At 38.3% G+C, this 23478-nt stretch overlaps 2 protein-coding genes across 6 annotated transcripts in view; one reads left to right on the forward strand and one right to left on the reverse strand.

The window, feature by feature from the left end:
- Nucleotides 1–4429, forward strand: part of PAPSS2 (3'-phosphoadenosine 5'-phosphosulfate synthase 2) — an 89311-nt gene extending 84882 nt beyond the window's left edge. For all 4 annotated transcript variants that reach the window (XM_077822338.1, XM_077822339.1, XM_077822341.1 and 1 more), the window contains one exon: nt 255–4429. In XM_077822338.1, the coding sequence (XP_077678464.1) occupies nt 255–396 (142 nt within the window). In that variant the 3' untranslated portion in view covers nt 397–4429. The remainder of the gene's footprint in view (nt 1–254) is intronic.
- A 4008-nt stretch (nt 4430–8437) lies between these two features.
- The window catches only part of ATAD1 (ATPase family AAA domain containing 1), a 30509-nt gene continuing 15468 nt past the window's right edge, over nt 8438–23478 (reverse strand). For both annotated transcript variants that reach the window (XM_077822343.1, XM_077822342.1), the window contains exons 6-10: nt 18994–19100; nt 14550–14639; nt 12608–12658; nt 10166–10299; nt 8438–9072 (exon numbers count right to left, since the gene is read on the reverse strand). In XM_077822343.1, the coding sequence (XP_077678469.1) occupies nt 8952–9072; nt 10166–10299; nt 12608–12658; nt 14550–14639; nt 18994–19100 (503 nt within the window). In that variant the 3' untranslated portion in view covers nt 8438–8951. The remainder of the gene's footprint in view (nt 9073–10165; nt 10300–12607; nt 12659–14549; nt 14640–18993; nt 19101–23478) is intronic.

Genomic DNA, 23478 nt, shown 5'->3' on the forward strand with positions numbered 1-23478 from the left:
TAATAATATAATGTAATAGTGAAAATAGAGGTCCTTTATTTAATAGAGGTCCCGTTGCTTCTTATTGCTGCTGGTAAATTTGCACATGTAGATAAAAATTTGTGCCATTAGTGCTTACAGAGTTAGTGAAGACATCGCAATTTTCAGATTAAATTCTGAGGATAGCAGAAAAAATAAATTTGAAAAGATTTGGCTTTGATGCACTTAAGGAGACTAACTTTACTGATTTCATCCATATATCTGTTCTGTGGTAGGCACGATGAATTTGACTTCATCTCTGGAACACGCATGAGAAAGCTTGCTCGAGAAGGCGAAAATCCACCTGATGGGTTCATGGCTCCAAAAGCTTGGAAAGTCTTAACTGAATACTACAAATCACTGGAAAAAAAATATTAATTCTACTTTTCCTCAGAAATATGGGTATTAAGAGTGAGCTCTTGATTGATTGATTTACTGTATTACAGATCACTTAATTTGCGTTTTCAATATCCTAATGGTAGGTTAGAACATTTTCTAATAGGGTCAAATTGTTTTTGAATGTATGTATTTTGGGCCTGGCCATTCTCCCACTAAATTATTGGTAATTTTCCTTTCAACCTCAAAGGGACCAGCAGCCAGTCTGTTATTTATTTGGATGATTGTCCAAAGCCATATTAGGACTGACCAGTTGGACATCTTTAGTGATGTCCTAGTGGTACACCAACCCCCAAAGGTACACAGTTTGACCTTATAGCCATGATGTAGTTACATATCCCTTATGCTCTTTAAATCAGTTACAAACTGGAAATAGGAAAGAAATGATTTACTATATTTCCCTTATTCCTTAAGAAGCCCATCTTCTGCAATGGGCAGAAGGATTTTCTTTCGCACATATCTGGGTTTCTCTTGTCCACCACACACCCCTCTCTTTCTAATGCCTCCTACTTAAACTTGGACTTTTCAGTCAAGAAACTGAAAACTAAGCTTTATTGCAGCTCCAAGTTTAGCTTTCTACATAAAAGACACAATTTAAAGCAGCCCAGCTTGAGTGCCAGTGTGAGGTTGGGAGAAGTGGTGCTTTAACTTTTGAGTCCTGCATTGAGGGCTCACAGTGGCACTTTCCCTCCCCACCAAGAACTGCGGGGGAGCTGGCCTGCTTTGACTGCAGGAAGCTGTACTAGGAGATGCATGAGGCCCTTAGACTACTCTCACTTCATCTGTTTTGTACCAGTGTAATGCCACTGACCACAGTGGAGTTATTTCTGATTTACACTGGTGTGTATGATTTACACTGTATGTGATTTGAGAATCAGGATCCGAGTTCAGCTTATTGAATAAAGAGGCCAAGTTTAGGAGGGGACAGTTTAAAATAGTCTCTTCACACCCTAGAATGTCAAGCTAGCGCCTCTTTCTTGCCACTTTCTACCCTCTTTTCTATAATAAAAGCTAATTTAGTCGAATATAATGCTTCCAGTTTCCAATAGAAAAAGGAAACAAACTGGCCACAACCTGTTTTGGAAAGGCCATTTTGGCTCCAGGAGGTTTGGGAAAGGTGTCATTGAGAGAGCTAGAAAAATTGATTTTGCTATACAGTAAAAATTTTAGATGTAGTGTTTAACACATGTTCCCTTGCTTATGCTTTCCATAAAGGGAGGATAGCCCCCCCTCCCCTCCCCCACACACTTTGTCCTTCTGAAAGATTAGCTTTAAACATTTGTTTTTCAAATTATGCATATTTACTGTAACTGCAGTAAACCCCTCCAGGCTGTGCATTAACAGAGTATGAAAGAAGACACTCTCCCATCAGTTTCATGCCCATAATGTACAAAAGTCATGGATCAACAGCCTATTAATGCCCATCATGTTGCAGCTTACTGCTGTTCTAAAGAGAGGAAAGAAATAAGGCCCATTCGTTTTATCACTGTCTGCCAGAGATTGGGGTGTGGGTGAGGAACAGCTGGCTGAAGCTCTATCTAGAAAAAACAGTAATGCAAATGGCAGATGGGAAAATATGGTGAATTGTACGTGCCTCCTTAATGGAGAGTGTGTGTGTTGCCTGTTGTTGCTTCAGGTGGTAAGCTGGAGGCTAGGATCTCCAGGTGCTATTAGACTGGGATGTTGATGGTTTTTTCCCCCCATCTGTATCTGGCCAGGAGGTTGCAACAAGTTTCTTTTGGACATGAGTCTGGCTTCTGTGATCACTTCTTGTTTGCCACCTTGTGATTACTAAAGTGAACTCTTCCTTGAGCTGCAGCATAAATCCACCTGGAAATGTAAGCTGGTGCAGGATGTGGCTGATCACTGGGGAAGCAGGCTCACCATGCACACACTGTACTAGTCTTCCAATCTGCATTAGCTGCCATTGTGTTTTTGGGTGATATTGAGGTTGTTGGCTTTCATCTTCCCTGCACCTGCCATATTTGTAGTCAGCAGAGGCATTGTGTACACTGGAGACCCCTCAGTCTAGAAGAGAAGGAACTGTTAGCAGGTTGTCCGTGTGGGGACCCAGGCCTAGACTTTGTAACTCACTGCAGTAACTCCTCACTTAAAGTCGTCCTGGTTAACATTGTTATGTTGCAGATCAATTAGGGAACATGCTCGTTTAAAGTTGCTCAATCCTCCCTTATAACGTTGTTTGGCAGCCGCCTTTTTTGTCCACTCTGGCAGGAAGAGCAGCCCGTTGGCGCTAGCTGGTGGGGGCTTGAAACCAGGGTGGACCGGCAGTCCCCTTATTAGCTCCCCGCTCCCCTAAGTTCCCTGTGCGGCAGCTGCCCAGCAGGCTATCAATTGCCAGCAGTTCAGCTGTCCTTCCCCCCACTGTTGTGTGCTGCTCCTGCCCTCTGCCTTGGAGCTGCTCTCCAGAGCCTCCTGCTTGCTGGTGGGGAGGAGAGGGGGACTAATATCAGGGTGTCCCCTTCCCCCTGCACCCAGCTTACCCCATCTCCCTTGAGCAGGGCTGGGTGGGGGGGGTGAAGACACTGCAGGGCTCAGGACAGAGGAAGCTTCCTGGCAGTAGCTGCTGCAGTCTCAGCTTGCTGATTAACTTAACAAGGTAGTGTATTTAAGAGTGGTGTCAGCGTACTTAAAGGGGCAATGCACATCTCTCACACACACAGGGTGTGTCTCTGTCTGCCAGGCTGTCTCCCCTCCCTCCATTTGTGCTGCCTTGTAGAGTGTGAGGCTACATTAACAACCATGGGTTAAGCCTTGAGGGCTCAGCCAATTGCTAGTTCATCATTTAGCAGTAAGGCAATATCCCACCCTCTGACTCCACCTCAACCAAGCTTGGATTTGCTTAACATTGTTTCACTTAAAGTCGCATTTTTCAGGAACATAACTACAATGTTAAGTGAGGAGTTACTGTACTTCCCTAGTGGCTCAAAAGCCCAAATCTGTTGACTTAGGCTTTGGAGGTGTGTTCTATCTACTTTCATGGGCTTCTAGGAAGAAGAAAGCATATGAGAGCTGCTGAAGTAATGGTTGGTATTTACTGGAGACTTGTAGGAGCTTATTACCTCCATGAACATGATATTGTGTTATTCATTTTCTAGGGAAAATATACACAGTTATTGTAGGAATTAATGTGAGTGATTTCAGTCTCTGATCTTGCAGATTTATTTTTATATATATATCTCAGAATACTTTACTTTAATGGGTGTCCAAAAACTGGTTAAAAGGTGTTGAAAATGAAATTAGCATTCTTCTCATTTTGCAGTTTTAAATGTAAAAAGATCTATATATAGTAAAACAATCATGCTTCTGCTTGTAATTTAGTTTAGTAAAATATATAATTAAGTGAAATTGTTTTGCTGTGCCCATTGTGCAATGCACATAATTACAGAAGCAATTCAAAATGTTATTTTAAAACATTTTACTTTTCAAATATTTCCAGCTTCTTATTGCTTTTAAAAATCTAGAGTAAGGAACCAAAAGTTGCATTATACCTCAAGAAATTAAATACTACAAATGTAACACAGGAAGCTAAAAATATATTAAACAATAGTGCCTTTTATATTCAGGCCCTCTGGCAGGGACCTGAAAGAGAAAAGTAATACTGTGACTTTTAATTAATATTTGATATTTTAAAAAGTGGTGTTGCATTTTTTTTAACCTTAAAACAAAGAAGTGGTCTGTGAAAAAGCAGTAAACCCAAACGGTTACAGCAAAACAATTTACTACACTATTTTAAAGGAATAATTTGAGTCCATTCGCTAGTATTTTTATAGTATATTTATTAAAGACAAGACTGGAATTTGTGCCTTGACTGATACATCTCATGAGTCATAATATATTCTGAACTCGATACTCTGTTATTAAACATTCACTTTTAGTACAAATATATATTTCTATGTCTAAATATTTGCTTGTCATTTTGTAAAATTTTTTACAACCTTTTTTTGCTTTCTGAAATGTATTCACATCGAGACTTACCTGTAAGGGAATGCAGACTGTCAGCACTGAATTTACATGAGTTCTCCACTGCCATGCTACTCCTGGTCTTCTAATCTCCAGGGGTTTGGCAAGCATGGGAGAGTAGCCACTGAAACTGTGCTAGAAACTTATTGGATCAATACCAGCAGAACCTATTACAGCCAGTTTCCTGAACTATCCATGCCTTATTACTTTCTTATAGCATGGTTCCAGCATGAGGATTAACATAGGTATGCAGGCATTTTATTTAAAAAATACCCCACACATAGGCCACACTATTTCCAACTTTTTAGTAACTACGTCAACCCCACATCAGATATAAAAAGCAATTTGGGGCTATCTGCTTTGCTCAGTTTTCAGCCTCTAACCTATGAGCACCTACATGCTGCTGGGATCCACTTCCCTATAAAGCAGGAATAAAATGGAGCAGTGGAAATCTTCATTCCCGTCTTGTAGAAGCGGGTGATGTGAAAAAAAATTGCTACCACCAAGGTGAAGGAATCAAGTAATTGGGATTCAAGTGAGGGTCTTATACCACCCTCCTCACTGTTCCAAGCACCTTCCTGTAATAAGTTAAATAACGTAACCAGTATCTGTCACATGTGGTTTGTTCTTGCTCTCATCCTTTACCGACCGGTTGGGCAAAATTGTGTGTGTGCAGTGTAGTGTTATGGCACTTTAACGTTTTACTTTTTTTAATGTGCATGTTAGTGTGTGTAAGAGGAGGCAGGTCAAAGAAGGTAGCTTGAAGTAGTGCACCTTGCGGTGGTGAGGTTTGTGATGGTTATTAGTACTTATGAAAGTTCATTCTAGTCTAGGACTAGCCCCTGAGAAAGTTTGGTCTCCTGCATGCATGAACTTTACCCTTATGGTGGACAACTCCATTATGGCCAAGGAACAGTTGTAGACTACAGTTCTCCTGAAGCTTTGGGCACCTTTAGATATCCAGGCCCAAGCCACTGAGTATATTGAAGAAAAGGACAAAAACCTTCAACTTACTATTTTATGGGAAGCCCGTGTAGAGAGCAGAGGCCAGGTTTGATGGGCTTAGAATAGCCAGCATTACTGAGGAGATGCCCTGCAGCATTGTGAGCTAGTTGGAGTTTCCTAAGAGCTTCATGGCCAGCTACAGTGTATTGCAGTAACCCAGACAGGAAGTGATGATGTAACTGAGGCCAGGTCATCATCTGCTAGGAGAGGACAGATTCTTCTGGCCCACCAGGTATGGTAGAAAGTATTATGCACAGATGCTGGTGTGAGTTTAGAAGTGCTGAAGAAACCCAAAGTACCCCTATCCTGAAACTGACCAGCTGCAACCTTCACCTAATGAAAGCTGAATGGTGGCTGCAAGAGTATCATCGGTCATGGCCACACAAGAGAAAGCTATAATCTCAGAACTCTTTCTTCCCAAACAGGCACACAAAGACACAGAATTGCTCCAGTCAGAATGCCAAGTGGCATTTTGCCCTCAGAGCCGGGTGAGGAAAAATCCCACCATGAAGGGCTCCCCTCTAGGTCATTGAGAAGTGCAAATTTGTGGGAAAGTTGCTCATGGCTAGATGGTGAAGCCCTCAGCACCAGCCACAGGGACTAAATTTTCAAAAGTCCTGGTAAGTGAACGGTTAAGAGTAAACCACTTTCTGCTCGGAGGATGAGCTGATACACTTCAGGCACCATGATCCCCTGCTTATTTGTGTACCTAGTTTGGGTGAATTGTTGTCCCTACTCTTATTCCCAAGTACAGGAGGAAAAAGCTGAAGTTCAAGCATACTCTGAAAAGAGAATCTTAAATAGCAGAAGGGCAATTCAAGTGGTGTTCTCCAGAGATCTATATCAGTGGTTTTCACTCTGTGATCGATGGAGCCCTGGGGGTCCATAGACTGTTTAAGACTTCCAAAGGTGTCCACACCTCCATTTGAAATTTTTTAGGGATCTGCAAATGGAAAAAGAAAAGTTGAAAACCACTGATCTATATGAATCCTTCACTGAATAGCAAGGTCCTTGTGAAAAGAAGACACCAGGATTTCCTCCTAGACTAGATCATTTGATCAGTCTTTTAGCTACAGACTACTACTGAAGCTATGATGGTTACTGAGTGGAGTAGGAAGAGACCTAAATGAAATCAAACAAACACACATCACACAGTATCATGTTCAAGGGGACAGGGAAAAACAAACCATTGGGTCCAAAAGGGCCTGGTTCAGCAAAAGCATATAATTGTGCTTAACTTTAATTAAAATCAATGGGACTGCTCAGCTATTTAGAGTACCCCGAGGTTTAAGGTTAAGCATGTATTTATTTAAGTGCTTTGCTGAACTGATTCTAAAACCACAGAAGTTAATTTTAATATGCTGAGTGTTACTGTATGTAAGGTAATGGGGGAGGGAATCACAGTACCTAATGCTTCACTAAAACTATATTACTTCTGCTGCATTTTCCTCATCCACAAATTTAATCAAAATTCAAGAACAACTAAATTTGCCTATCATTTGTTCCTTATAAATCCCTGCTGCTTTTCCTCTAGATGTTTACAAATTCTCTCACTGCTGGTTCTGTTTTTTTCCTAAGGACTCAAGAGCTCCCCTTCCCGTAGGAGGAATTCTTTTAAAAAGGATAGAATTCTCTGTTATTAGATCTCAACTATTGTTTGATTTTTCTATAGTTGAAATACTTGAGATTAAAATGCCAAATACCCCAAATTAGCGTTCTTTACTGTGGCATAATCTCATTTCCCTTTCCCACTATGATTGAAAGCTATGTGCATTTACCCTAGAGCTTTCCAGTGTCAAAAAAGGAAACCAACATTAGACTGGAGAAACACAATCTTTGAGAGGAGGGGGTGGGAAAATGAGTTGCTGAGTCAAAATAACATCTTTTGAACAGCTGATATGTAACAGAGTTCACTGAAGAAGTTCTCAGAGAAAAGGGATTTTTTACATATTATAAAATACAGTGGTTATAAACTTGATGGAATTTCCATTTTTAGCCCTTTATCTCCTAGGGTGGCTGGTTCAAATTTCTTTATCTTATTTTTAACTTGTTTTCATGCTTATTTAACTTTCCTCTTATCAGTAGCATATGCTCGTTGTCCATAACATACTTAGGTCTGAACATCCTGGCTGTTAGGTTAGGAAGTATATATGCACGTAATTAGTGCACAGTTCATAGTGCTGCTATAAAAAATAAAGGTACACTTTGTTTAAACAATATTAAGCTTGGAAAAGTTTTACATCTTACATTATCAATCTCTTATATAAATTTGTTCTCCTGTACTTGTTGGCAACAGTTTAACATTGCTAATTCACAATGACTGGGAGACCCAGGTCGAGTTTCTCAGCTTTGCAAATTAGTGTATGAGGAAACAAAGAAAACCACCACAAAATATACTTCCCTCTCCAAGTTAAAATAATGCTTGTGATAATTCATAGCATCTTGTAAAGATGTTGAAATATATTTTCTAAAAAAGAAAAGGAATACTAGTGGCACCTTAGAAACTAACCAATTTATTTGAGCATAAGCTTTCGTGAGCTACAGCTCACTTCATCAGATGCATTTGAGTTATGCTCAAATAAATTGGTTAGTCTCTAAGGTGCCACAAGTACTCCTTTTCTTTTTGCGAATACAGACTAACACGGCTGCTACTCTGAAACCTGTCATATTTTCTAAAGAAAATGAAGTCATAACAACAGAACCCCTGACTAGTGTATAATAAATCAGAGCCACATTTTTTAGGGAATTAGAACATGGAGGGTTTAATGAAAGACCAGTTAGCAAGGTTATTCACTCAACTCAGGGAGGAAAAATGTAAAAAAAAAAAAAGAAAAAAAAAAAAGCCTAATAGCAGGATTTCATAAAAAATGAAAAATATTCAAACATTTACTCATTAATTTGCTACCTCTACTGAATGTAGACTTAAAACATCAATGTGAAAGTCACCAATACTTCAAAGTTGTAAAATAAAATTTGAATTCAAACAGAATTTCTGCCTTTTGTATAAGTTTCTAAAAGTAAAAAAGGTAAATGTGCATTGAATACAATACAGTCTTTTAATCTATACATCTTCTGATTTAATTTCATTCAGTAATTAAGTAAAAAAAGATTTTCCATATTCAACTTATCTACAGATTATGTCTATATATAAAAAATGTGTGGATATATACACTTAATATAAACACACACACGTTCATACATATATACATGAACTGGTATTCAATCATTTTCCACTTCCCCTCAAAAACATGCATCAGCTTAGAACCTACTTTAAGGCCACTACAACATATTGGTAATTGGACAAAACACAAACATTCACTCTTGGACTGGACTATATTGTTCCACTTCATGAGCTGTAGACCACATCTATTTCTGTAAGATTACCAGATTTCAATAATTTAGAATTCAGTGTATAAAACCCCTCTGGAAATGAAACATTTAACTCCCTTATTGAAAGAATATCCCTCCCCCCACACTCGTTTTAACCAATTGATTACAGCGCAAGTCACCAAACTAGGCCACATCAGAAACTGCAAACACACTGTTTAGTCTTAGTCTAAACTAACATGCATCAAAACATTCTGAAGTGTTGCATCTTTTGACTTCCTCATCTTCTCAATTGCCCTGTGCAGATCCAGCTGTTGCACTGGCCGAATTTCATCTTCATCATTGCTTTAAAAAAAAACAAAAAACCCAACAGTGATTCAAATGTACATAATTAATCTGATTTACATGCTGTAAAATAATCCTCAGCTATACATACAGTACCAGAAACTACAAAACACTCAATAGATAATGTCTGGCTATATCAACGGATGTAACTGACCTAACCAGGGGTAGGAGAGAAGTGTTCACAAGAGCTATGACTTGCTGCAAAGTTCTGGAATTACATAATGTAACAGAGGATCAAGGTCTATGCAACACAAGGGTGTGTGGGTTCCTCTTTAGGTACCTTACTGTATTGTTAAAAAAAGTTCTGAAGTTGTGAACACTAAAATAAGGAACTCATTCAACAGGAAAGAAACCCATTTGACAATCTAGTTTGGCTCTTTATAAAATGTTGTTTAGCTGTAATTTTTTAAGGAAACTCTGGACTACTTACTGTTCACTAATTTCTGGTTTTTTATATATATATATATGGAGAATTAGTTCTCCAACTAAACACATCAAATGTCTTTTGTTCACTTTTCAGTACTAAACCATGAAATGTAGCACTCAGGCTCACCTTGGATTTGGATTTAAGGACATACAAAAGTAAGCCTGAGGGCAGTGATCCTGTAACAGAGGCAACGGAACCTTTCCATTAGAATGTATAGTTTAGTGCTTTGAGAAATGCAGGGGGTGCATGATTGGAACCTGTATAATTCAAGTAGCCACATTTACAGCCTATGATTACACACAGGGACCGATCCTCCAAACATTATACACAGTGTAACTTTATGCACATGAACAGTCCCATTAAAATCAATAAAGTTATGCCCCATCTTGTGTGTTCATCTTTTACCATAATATTTCCCAATAGTACTGAAGTAATTTTCATACTGATTTATTACATCCATAACCAAAATGAAGTGATTTATTCACTGAATTTGTGTGTGTGGAGTGAGGATTGGTGTAGAGAAAAACCACCTCTGGTTTCCATCATTTGTTTTGTTTTTAAAGCTCCTTCTTAACATTAAAACTGAAGACACAATTATTTGTAGTGTCTAGCACAAAGGGGGCTCAGTCTCAGTCTCGCAGCCGTAATACAAACACCAAGAAGCACCTTTCTTCACATGTAGAATTAACATATTCCCTGACGCACAGGAGTGCTGCATCACGACACATTTCTTTCAAATCACTTCCTGAAAATCCATCTGTTTCTTTAGCAATTTGCAGGAGGTCCACATGCCTGTCCACCTACCAGAAAATAAAGAAATGGGCATGAAAACTTCGAAGTCAGTAAGATATTTTACAAAATATAGAAAAAGTCACTATTAGAGACTTACTGTCTTTAGATTTTATTAGGGTTTTGCCTTTGAGGAACTAAAAGGAAATGTTAGCAAAGTATAATCACAACATAAAACAATTACCTTCTACCTGGGAAGCAACGTGATTAGTAAAACTAAAGTTTCACTAACAAAACTTTATAGTTATTAAAAAACTGGCAGCCACTGGAAGGCAGTAATTACCTTATTATACTTCATTTCTCCTGTACAAATTTAGAGTGCTGATAGCTGAAGAGGACAGGATCCCCCTGACACAAAGTCTTGAAGAGCTTCTATGACACTTTTTAGGGCTTGTCTTTACTAGCAAATTATGTCATGTTAGAACACAACTGTGAAGAGTTATAAGTATCAGCTCAGTGTTAAATATGACTTAGCATGCACTATAGACAACATCCTGTAACTACCAGTGGATACAATGGAATCACAGAAATGGTGATCCAATTCTTCTACACCCACACTCCAACATTAGCCTTTCTTTACAAGGGGCTGATCCTACAAGGTACTTAGTGCACTCAGGTCCTTATATATGTATAAGTAATACAAAACAAGACCTAGACATAGGCCTGTAAGTATTATTTTATTTTATTACATGTCTATCAACACACAAATTTATTTCTCAGACATTGTTAGAAAGTGTACATGTAGCATTGACTTTTCATTTTAATGAACATTTTTGCCACTTCACACACTAAGTCTGAAAAATCAACTGACATATTAATATTTTCTGTTGGCACCTTTCATCACAGAATATCAAAACACATTAAAACCAATTAATTTTAATAGTGCTATTCTGAGGTGGTGAAGAATTATACCCATGTTACAAATAAGAGAGCTGAACCGTTGACAGGCAACATAACTCGTCCAAGTTCATGCACCAAGTCAAGCAGAACCCAAAAGCAACCCAGGAGTCTTGACTCCCTCTTGATAGTTCTAATCCAGATCTCCCAACTTTAAACAAATATTTTCCATCAGAAAATGGCGTCTTCTAGAAGCTAATCTTTTTACATAGATGCATCAGAAAAGCAAGTGGAATGTTTTTTTAAATTTCTTTATAGACAAATTAAAACTACAATGCTTCAAGTACATAAAAAAAGATCAACATTAAGGAACATGTTCAAATAAAAGGAAAAAATATTTCCTGAAAAAGGAACAATCTGCGTCTAGAAGATTAGCCTGCTCTAAGTCTAGAGGCTTTGATATGACCCATCACATTCCTTTCAGCCCTAATGTCTATAATTCTATGGATTTCCCAATACTAAATCCATCAAAACTTAAAATCATCAAGTTTCAGCCTTCCTCTAGGACTCATTTATGTTGACACTTTTCTTTTAAATATCAATTCTGTTTTCATATCTCTAGTGCTCACTTATTTTGCTGGAAGGACTTTATATTCCAACTATCACCTGCAAGCAATCCTGACAGTTTATGAAATGTTTTCCTTCTTAATACTTAGCCATTCATAGCGATCAACTCCCATATTATACCACTAAAATTGATGAGATTTAAAATTAGTTTTACTTCTGAAATGTATTTGTTTTATTGTACAGTCATTAATCTAGGATGTTTTGTAAACTAATATGGGAATTACTAATATGGTGGGTCTAAATCCTGCAAGTTCTCCATGCTAGGAACCATTATCTTAAAAGGGAGTTCCACACAGAAGGCTGGCAGGACAAGGCTGTACGTTTTGTCAACAGCAACAGTGGTAAAATTGTGTAAAAATACACAGATGTTCCAAGTCTCCTTGTTCCTTCTCTAGTCTGTGACATGAGCCCCATATAAAGTACTAAAGATAAATGTGAGGCAACACTTTCTTCCTGATGAACAAGCAGGAGGTAAAAGCAGCACTGTCACACATTGCCACTTCCCAGCTCAACTAGAGAGAATGCCCTTGACAGAGAGATTGTATAATTTGCCCTAAACCACAGTGAATCGTTGTCAAAACTGATATTAGAAATCTAATTTCTCTAAAGACAGTTTCATGCTTAATCTATTAAACTACTCTACCTCTGAAATCTGAGGTCACACCCAAATCCAGAAGCTTCCCAGTCATAAATACACTGCACTCAAACACTGTCTACCAGCATGTTTCTGATTATAATCCATACAATGGTCAAAGATGGTTGGTTCGAAAGCATGTTTTTCAACTGCCCTGAAGGTTTCCACCCATGGCCATGATAATGCATAGAAATATTTTTTCAAACGAATATGTCACTTACATTTTCATTTTTCAAAATCAGTTTCAAAATCGCCTCTCTCTGTTTCAGAGCCTTTAAACAGAAACAAGATTTCAGTCATTATGGAACAAAAAGAGACTGACAGAGAGTGTGACATTTCTTTACCTATTAAAATAATTCAACTGTACATATTTATTTTGCATCTTCCATGCCCTCCAGAAACACAGGTTGATCCCTTGAAATGAGAGGTCAGTTTCCTAGCATGTATGCTACTGATGGCAATGGTGCTATTCAGCACCAAGATATCAAGTCTACTTTTTATCCCTTGAGTCCAGGAACACTGTTTACATTAATTATAGGGAAAGAGAAAAAAAACTAGCTGACGAATACTTAAAATCTTACTCTTCCCTGAATGGGACTTGTACCCACGTAACTATCTTAGGGTTCTCTGCACCCATCATCCATAACAGAGGACTGGTCCCGCTGGATCTAAAACGGACATTATATATTTAATATACTTTGTTAATCACATAAGCAACAGGACAATCACCATTGCTGCAAATGCTGTTTTCAAAAGTCGCGTTGATTCTAAAGATCATACTTGAGAAACTTCCTTAAGCAATATTAGTCATGCATTGCAATGAAGTTATTGACAGAAGATGGGTAAACACTGAGCATAGTTTTACTGAGACCAAGATTGCAACATGTAAGTGTTGAAAAAACTGATTCATATCTGCCAATGAACAAGTTTATGCCATTTAAATCCGCTTCCATTTATAAAAATTGAATTGATTAAATGTAAATTGCAGAATACTTTATTATAAGCTTCAATGCCTACCTAGGAGTTTCTGGCTGCTGCATCCCCAAGCCCTGCAAACACCTTTTTCTTACCTACGGAGTGGCCTTGGGTATTCACAGCTGCCAATTCCCCTTGTTTATTTTGGATTAATAAGCTACCCTGAGGGAAAATAATTACTTGGCCTAGTAACTGTGGTGCTCAGAGATGACTGTCCATACTGAACCCCACTCTTGAGATAAATGTACTCTGGAGAAAGAACCTGGAATTTCCAGAGTACTCTCCACTGTGGTTCACACATCCCAAACAGCATTCTGAGGGAATCAAAGGGGAAAACGCCCCAAACATCCTTTGGTTTCTTTCATTAATTAAAAGAATCCTTCTACAAAAGACTGAGATGATTGCCCACATGGATCCACACTCCCTATTCACCTTTCCCACTTCAGAGAACCACAGTTACCACGGTAAGTAACTTATTTCTGTTTCAAGAATCACCTGTAAGGATCCCCTCTCTGAAGTTAATGGGTAGTAGTAACTTTCCAGGTTGGGCATCAGATGAAGAAACCGAGTTAAACTATGTGAGTACAGAGAACACAAGAGCCTTATTTATATCAGTAACAGGAACAATGAGTAGGCATCTGGTAGAATTTGAGCATTCTCTGATAGCTTTAGGTGGCTGAACAGCTGCCAAGTCTAGCCATGATGGAAAGATAGTCTGATATATTTTGACGACCCCTGAGCTAAGATATGCTGACCTTTGGTCTTATAGTCAAAGATAACTGCCAACAACTTCAAGAAAAATTGAACAGAAGTGTACATAAATTTACATGCAGGGGTATCAGTGCTTTTAGTTGCTCTCCCCTTGGTGTGGACGAGCAGAATGGAAAGTATGCACCAACTCCATTGTACAGGATGAGTGCAGGAAATGGGTTTCGAAGCTGCTGGTGGCACAATGAGTTCGTTCCAGCTAAAATGTGTACATCTCGAGTTTCTCATGGGAAATTTCACCCTAAAAAGCAAAAATTATCTGTACTTGTGAGAAACTGAAAACAAGCCTTAACAATACTCTCTGGTGCCGTTTGCCTGGGCAGTGAAGACGTAGGTCTCTCATTTGATACAGTACAAACCTATTGCTAATCCACTAGGCAAACGACCCAACATTATTTAAGACAATTTGCTCTGACTTACTGGTTGGTTAATGTGAAACCTCGTAGGCATTCTTCTCATAATGGCAGAGTCAAGATCCTGAGGGCGATTGGTAGCTCCCATCACTATCACCTTAATACAGAAAAACAGAATGATTAAATAGCAGAGAGAAATTATTTCAAGAATCATAACGGGGATTCACAAAACAAACAAGCCAAATTGGGTAGCTGTTCTACATTCCATCAAGCAAATCAGCCTATAGAGAAGTTGTGTCAAGCTTTCTGACACTTGCTCTAGCAGCAGGATTTAAACAAACATATTATGAGGTTATTTTAAACAGCTGGAAGCAGACTAGTTAGTTCAAAGTATTTTGAACCTTTCACCTCTAGTTTGCAAATTCAACTTCAGTCCAAATCAACAGGCAGAATGTAACAATTTTTGGTCACTAACATTTGGACTCTGTGGACAAGTTCTCTCCAGAACTAACAATGGGGAGGCATTTTGGTAAGCACTCTCTTTTCCTATGTAAATAAAAAGCAGATTGGATTCCAGGACTAGCAATATAGCATTTTTCACAAGCATTAAATTCACTAAAAAGAATGTCTGATTTTTAAAAAACCTAAACAGCTGAAAAGCCAAAATAAACTAACTGCTTTTGTATTATTAACTGGATGTGAAGCTACAGGAAGCTTTACAAAGGTTTCATTTAATGTAATATGAATGGTTTCAGAGTAACAGCCGTGTTAGTCTGTATTCGCAAAAAGAAAAGGAGAACTTGTGGCACCTTAGAGACTAATCAATTTATTTGAGCATAAGCTTTCGTGAGCTAAGTGAGCTGTAGCTCACGAAAGCTTATGCTCAAATAAATTGGTTAATCTCTAAGGTGCCACAAGTTCTCCTTTTCTTTTTGTAATATGAATGCATCTTATTTTATAATCCATATTTAAGACAGGAACAATATTTACATCATTGGACTACACCTCAACTGTCATTTTAAGAGCAAAGTTACCTACAGTGTACACATCTCATTTTCTCTAAATTATGTTATTCTAAATGATGTACATTGCAAATGCTCAGTCACAAAAAACATGAATGTCAAAGAAATTAATCCCATATAATTTTAGATTCCTAAAAGCCTGTTGTTTTTAGCTCTCTCATTTTGGATCTTTGCCCCACAACTGGCCTTGGCAAGTTGAGAGCTATGCATCAGAGCTATGTTGCTTTCATGGGCTAGAGTGATGCTGCCATCTAGAGGCACAAAGTTGTGGCTCAAGTTACCAGACAGTAACATGGTAAGCAGACATTAAAAAAATTATTTTACGTTCAACAAAATATTGTAAGCGAAAGGTTCATTTAATAAATGGTCCAACGATATTTATTAGACCACATATAGAAGTAGTTAAGGGGTCAGATTCTCTGGTCTGTACATGACACAGCATCAGGAGGTGAAAACCACACTTATCCCTTGCTCCTGGGGCCAGCCAGATGGCAGGCCGTACCTTTGCAAAAGTCAGAGAAGCTTGAAGTTTGATCCAACAATTCTCTCTGCTGGTGGCTCCAGGGGTCTTTTTGGCAGCAGGCAAATCACCTGGGCATACAGGTGCCCTGGCCACATCACCTTTCCTCTGGGAACACAGCAGATGCACAACATAGCCACTAAATCAGCTCTATGGCATCTGGATATTTTCCTTACACAAGACAAAAAGATGACCAGATCTGGCTGCTTTTTTCTGAGGCCAAAATCTAGCCTCATATTCTAAGTATGAATATAAACATATCACCATTCATGCAAAGGGAAGCTTGGGGACAGGCTGAAATCAATTTAGACTTTTTTTAAAAAAAGTAAAGATAATTAGAGATTACATTGTAAAGTTCAATAACTACTCTTCTCTCTTCTGTGTCCCTAGAGAAACTCTGCCCCTTTCTTACAACATAGCAGATGAACATCTGTTGTAACAGCAGGAATGACAAAAACAGACTTCCCTCCACTTTCAAGACAGGGAATGTGATGTCATCTGCAGTCACACCCTCATCTAAGGATTCCCTCTCCCCCTCAGAGGAGTTCTAGGGCACGGGGCACTGAGGAAGACAGGCTGCAAGGGGATCCTTCTTGTTCTGTACTGAACCACCAGATGTCAGCACAGGGAGAGACTGTTTCGGTGCAATCCAACCTACACCAATTTTGGAGCCCTAATAATTCTTTGCCATCCACCTTCCCCTTCCTGCTTCCTCATGCAAGTGGCACAATGCATAGCTTCCTAACTCCTAAAGGGAGTTTTAGATCATCACTACTGCTTGTATCTCCATCAGCAAGGGAAAACACACAGACAATTTGCTACACACAAAACTCTCAAAATTTCAAAACTAATTTCTGAAATAAGTCTATAATTTAAAAACTATTTAATTTAGACACAACAGGCTGTACATTGTGCACAATACTGTTCCTTCTCAGGTGCACTTGAAGCAGGAGGCAACTAACAGGGTCTACATGTTGCCCATCACGTCCAACTGTTTAAGTTACTGAGACTTCAGTACATTTTCCTCAGAATGTTAAGAATTTTAGAGCAATAATAAAAGCTGGAATGAATCCTTACTATCAGAGGGAATTTTGTTTAGATCCAGACACAGCATAACACTCCCAACTAAATATTTACCAATAAAACATTTTGAAGAAATTGTAACGGTCAGCTCTCAAAAAATATGGGGCAGTCTTTAAAAGTGCTTTGGACATTTCAAAATCATTGTTTAAAGAAAGATTTTTCTGAACAGTATGAAGTGCAATATGGGAAGAGCCTGAAAATGGACATGTCCAATAATTCTCAAAAATATTTAGATATATTTTCACAACCAACTCCCAAAACTCTCCAACCAGGTGCTTTGTACTATATTTTACTTTAATGGGGCTCCCACTGTGCCAAGAAGTATGAGTGAGGGGCCACAATGACTTCTTCAGGCTCAGGAGTGGAAGCACAAGATCAGATATATGTTTTACTGAAGGAAAGGAATGCTTCATTTCACTGTTTCCAAGACACTTTCACAATGTTTAAAGAGGCACTGTGTTAAAAACACTGGGAAGAATCTGTGCCTTAGGGAACATCAGGTTACTCACCCTTAACTTCAAGTTCTGTGCGGTGTAGTTATTAGCACTAACATCCTATTGACAAATTGTATAGTTCTGTTCCTTGCAAAGCAGCTGGTCAACAGCTATACTTAGCCTATATGTCTTTGAATCATAGTATGAAACCTCTGCTATAAAGTTACTGGTTGTATTCAAGATGCATGAGAAGCTGGATTTCAATTTGACTGCCATTCTGACAGATTTTAAAGTTATAAACTATAAAAAGAAATAGTTAAAACCAGCAGTGAAACAGAGAAAAGAAAGCTTGTCTAATCGGGAAAAGAGTACTCTTAGGCATTGGATGGTTCAGGTTCCTTTTTATGGGATACAAACACTTTCAGTTCTAGAATGCCAAATTAAGTGCAGTCTGATTGTGATTACCATCCAATGACTGCTTGGTGGTCTATGTGAAACAAGCACTGTCATCTGTTCAGTTCCTAGTGGATTAATTTCTACATGTAAAACTATCACTTCACTCTGAGTACAGAAGTCAAGCATTTAACAGACACGGAGAGAGAACTGCCCTCTAAGCCTTACAAGGAGGTTTCTCTGAGTAAAATTTGAGAAATGTTGATAGGATGGTGTGGGGTCAGGCTGCCCTCTCTCTCTCCAAGTGCTCTAAACGACAGAATTTCAGACTCTCACAAGTACTTTTTACAAGCAGCACCAACTATTATTTTCTAATTTGATATTGTTACCAAAAGTTAGATGAGAAAGGAAGGGTTGGATAAATGAGGCAAAATTCCTGCTCTGGTAATATCAGCTTCCTGAACTTTTAAGTTTAGCCCAGTAAGCGTAAAGATTATGCTTCTGTTGGAGAAGCAGCTGGGCTGGTGGAGGGAGGATGTCTAGGCTTTTCTATAGTGAGTATTGAAATAATTGGGATTAATATTCAAATCTTTCAATAAGGGTCCTGGCGTCTAAGATTTAGGAGTCATGCAAGTGAATTTCAAAAGGAACAGTGTGGGTTTATTTCCTTGCCAGTTAGACAGGCCAAGAGTGGTTTGTATTTGTCTTAGCTGTTACGTTTACCCTGAAACAACTGTTCATGTGATTTTGTTTCAAATAATAAAGCTTCAAATTTAAATAATCTCAAATATTGTGGTTATATTATTGGGGGGGAAAAACACACTTTTTTAAAGTGTCTATAATTTACTATTGTCCACAGTAACATGAATGCATGAAGTGACTATTAGCATAGGATTCTTGTTCCGACATATTCTGCCATCCAGCAACAAAATAGAGAAATTCTTCTGCCAGCTACTATGTTCGACAGACTATTTTTAACTAGTTCCTAAATGGAGAAAAAAATTTATTAAGTTTCTCAGTGAGAATTATGGTAGGTTTTGTCTTATTTTTTTAACTCACTTGGCAACTATAGTCAGTGTCCAGACCATCCCACAGACTCATGAACTGAGCTTTCATCATAGCTGTAGCTTCATGATCAGAACTTGAACGGCTTCGTAGAAAGGAATCTAAATGAAAAAGATTCAATGAGCATTATTTACCTTCACATTCAACCATAGCAAGTATTATATTTCTCAAGGGCAAATTTATAAGATTGTAAGATTGTAATCACAAAAGAAAAATAATTTAGGACCAAGGAGAGAGATGCTGAATATCACTGAAATTTTAGTCAGATCTTCTCAGTTACATTATTTAAGCACTATGTAAGTACATGAAATATCACATGAAACTGTCTCAGATTTTGTGAAATAATCCCAAAATATTGCAGAAAACCTAGAGGAGAAAAATCTGCATTTGCCAATGTTTTACTTTCTCAGGTATCTTACTAGCACTTCCTATATATAACTGGTATCTTAGGCAGCTTCTATTCCTAGATATGTGAAAAAATGAATTTTCATCCTTGCTCCTCCTGAAGACTACTACGCTCCCTCTGAGAATACGACAACCTAAGAAGCTATCAAAGGAGACTATTACAGCATAGTTGCATGTTTAATGTAAAGCGGCCTACCCACTTTTCATGCAGCGTTCTAGCTCTACTAATCAACTCCAGAAGCATATACTGTTGTTAAAAGAGTTAATAAGAGCGCTTCCAGAAGGAAAACAGATTGTCTTTGGAAAAAGACTCCACCATAAAATGAAGTTGGAGAAAAGTGGAAGTTTCACTACATGTTTCACAGTGAATCTTGTTTCTCAGTGTTCCATTTTAAGAAGTGCTTGGTGAAAAAGAGAATGAGCAATTTTAAATGAAGTGTTCTTGTTTCACTTTGGTATGGATTCATGACTTCGAAGTTAAAAAGACAAATCCTCATGCTCCTAATAACTAGCACTTCTGCTTTCTCCCTAATCCTTATATAGATTTTTGTTTGTTTTAAATTTTCTTCTTCCTTCCACCCCATTCTCATTTGTCCTCTTAATTCTTTAAACTTTATTTTTATTGTTTTATATATAAAAAAAATACATAAATACACGCACAGGATGGAAATAGCATATAAATAACAAAATTCAGCGTTCATTATTTGCAAAACTTGGAACAAACAAAATCACAAACCAAAACTGAACCCCTAGAGGTCATGTAGGGCATAACATAGGAGTATCAGGAATACATACTAAACTGCAAAAGTATTCCATAGTTTCATGTTTAGCATATCTTGCATGTAAATACCTTGCAATGCCGGCTACAAAAGTGCCATGCAAATGCCTGTTTTCACTTTCAGGTGACATTGTAAATAAGAAGTGGGCAGGATTATCTCCCATAAATTGTAAACAAACTTGTTTGTCTTACTGCCTGACTGAACAAGAAGTAGGACTGAGTGGACTTGTAGGCACTAAAGTTTTACTTTGTTTTGTTTTTGAGTGCAGTTACGTAACAACAACAACAAAATCTACATTTTTAAGTTGTACTTTCATGATATAGAGACTGCATTACGAGTATGGTATGAGGTGAACGGAAAAATATTTCTTATCATTTTTACAGTGCAAATATTTGTAGTAAAAATAATTATATATAGTGAGAACAATACACTATGTATTCTGTGTTGTAAAGTTAAGTCAATATATTTGAAAATGTAGAAAAACATCCAAAAATATTTAATAAATTTAAATTGGGATTCTATTGCTTAACTGTGTGATTAAAATTGCAATTAATTTTTTAATTTGCAATTAATTTTTTTTGAGTTAATTGCGCGAGTTAACTGTGATTAATTGACAACCCTAATTTTAAGATGTATAACCTTATTCTAAAGATACGTTATGTCCCCACTGATATTGTAATACCACATCTCTAGGCTATCATCTGTGTTTATACATGTTAGATATTGGTTAGTTTTGAATGAATTTTTGCCTTCAATTGAACCTAAGTGTGTCAGGTATACAAAAAAGATCTAGAGTTAAATATGTGTCTTCCAAAGTATATTTGTAACAGAAAACAAAAAACCCCACAGACTTAAAACAAGCCAATGTGGGCATGTTCAGATCCCTGACTGCTTCAGTTCCCTCTGCTCCTGCCTATCCTCTATTATCTAATAATATTCTAAACACAAATATATTTAAGTAATTTGCTAAATCAAATATAAATTAGTACAAAACCTAAATAAATATAAAAAAAAATTTCATATTAATTGTATGTCAGATGCCCTGCACACATTGAATAACTAGTGCTCTTTAAGATTACATATCAGGAGTATGGATTGTTCCAAAGGATTTGTGGTTACCATAACGTGATCCATCAGAGGTTCTAGTGAAGAGGTTCTGTCTAGCTGTGCAAGTTGTGATGATCAGTGCAGATAATACTATAATCAGTAGATAGTTCTATATCACCCAGTTTAGTGTTAATCTGTTACTCTCTGTAGTGCTACACAGTTGTTACTGCTCAGTTCCAAAAGGTAGTCAACAGAAGAGTTCAGCCTAGCTGGTTATCTGCTCCAAGTTGGAAGATTATATAAGTGAATATTACCATATTCACAAGGATACATAGGAAAACAAACTGATTTCTAAATTTGTTGAGGTACGCTTTTCATGATAAAAAAAAATCTGCTATTTTTGGTCAAATCCGGTTTCAGTCCGCCAGACTTGAAGTGTCTGCCAAGTTTCAGAGGGGTATTTGCAAAATCTTGTGAAGCCTGCTAAATCCACAGTGAAGGTGAATGGGTACTTGATGCTGCATCTGACAGTGCTCCCCCATAGGATCTGCATATGCCACTGAATGCAGGGCTCTTTTTACTAAGATCAGAGGAGAAGTCAGAAAAAAGAGAAATTCTGTGGCCCTTATAATAAGGTTTTAGCTTTTCTGGCGCATTCATTAACATTATTTTAACCTTGAACTTCAGCAGCTTGAAGATGATGGGTCTGGGCCTGTCAGACTCCTGCCTTTTAGTACTAGGCATCTGATGGGCCCTTTCAATATCTAATGGCAGCTAGGGTCCATGGTGATGTCCACCCCCCACAAAACAGAGCAGGTTAAGTGAGGTCAATTAACCTAATAGGCTGCACCTGGGGGAGAGCCAGTGCTTGAAAGGCTGGTTGATGATGGAGCCCCGCTGATGAGGAACATGCAGGGCAGATATAAAGTCAGGAAGTTGGCAGTGAAAAGGGGCTGAAAGTGAAGTGAGGTGTTTTGAAGCTATAGAGCTAGGTAGTCTACAGTTACTGCCTGGAAGGAGAAAGTCTGGGTTCCAGTCCCAAGACTATGTCAGCAACTATGGTCTGCTTGCTATTTACCTGTTGCTTTTTCCCTGGACTCCTTCCTACTTCTCTTGTGACTCCCCTGCTCTCTGGGTTTACTAGACCAGAGTAGCAGGCTGGGCCAGGTTCCTCTATCAGCCATTGGGAAAGTGACACAGAACCTGGCCGTGGATTGGAAGACTATCTGGAGCAGATGAAGACAGCTGATCCAGTGGGGCTTTGATAGCCTGGAAAGGAAGGACTACATAGTGACCTGGCCAGATGGCTGAGTCACAAAGAGGGAACACCTGAGTTCCAGAGACAGTGAGAACAAGAGGGGAAACAGTGTGAGCCACTATCGAGAGGGGGGCAACAGACCTGGAGCTAATCTCCAGAGCAGCCAAGAAACCATGGAGCTAATCCCCAGAGCAGCCTCACGGTGAGTGAACCCCATTACAGGGGCCAATTTAAATATGGTATGGAGCAGCTTCTGAAGTGGATACTATCTTTCTCCTGAGTGAATCATTTGGGATTTTACATCCCATACATCTTTAGAGAGGACACAAATATCCTTTGACATAGAATTTATCAGACAGACAGGATTCATTCAGTGCCATGATATCCTGGGCTAGATCTTGTTTTGCTTCCCTCTTCAGCTGCTTAGGTGATTCAGGCTTAGGTCTTTCGTTGCTTCTCACTTTTTCATTGGAAGCACTTTGAAGTTTATTCAGGAAATTAATTTACATTTATGACCAACTTATTCCCAATTTGCTAGGAAAGTAATTACAAGAGATGAACGGATATGTGGGGAGGTCTGGGACGAGGCAGCTGTCTTTCTCATGGGTACCATACAACTGTTCTGTTAATTCTAACCACCCATTTCTTTGCAGTCTTCTAATTCCAAGCCCTTAGCTTCCTCAACATTCTACCAGCAGAAGGGCTAGTTTAATCTGCCCAGGCCTTTCAGAGATAACTACGTATTTCAGGAAAGCCTTTCTTCTCTAAACATGAGCTTCCTAAAAGGTCCAACTTAGCTCCGTGGAGAGAGAAAGAACAGTGGTGCTGTACCCCACCAACATATATTTCCAGAACTGACACTCAAACTGGGAACTTCCATTCACTGTGTTTCTCCTATAACTAACCCCAGGTGTAAATTCACAAACAGTAACTACTACTGCTGGAAAAGCTTTTAAGAAAGGCTTGTTAAGACAGACATTTATAGGGATA

Source organism: Eretmochelys imbricata, chromosome 7 (assembly GCF_965152235.1).
Source record: "Eretmochelys imbricata isolate rEreImb1 chromosome 7, rEreImb1.hap1, whole genome shotgun sequence".
Taxonomy (NCBI): domain Eukaryota; kingdom Metazoa; phylum Chordata; order Testudines; family Cheloniidae; genus Eretmochelys; species Eretmochelys imbricata.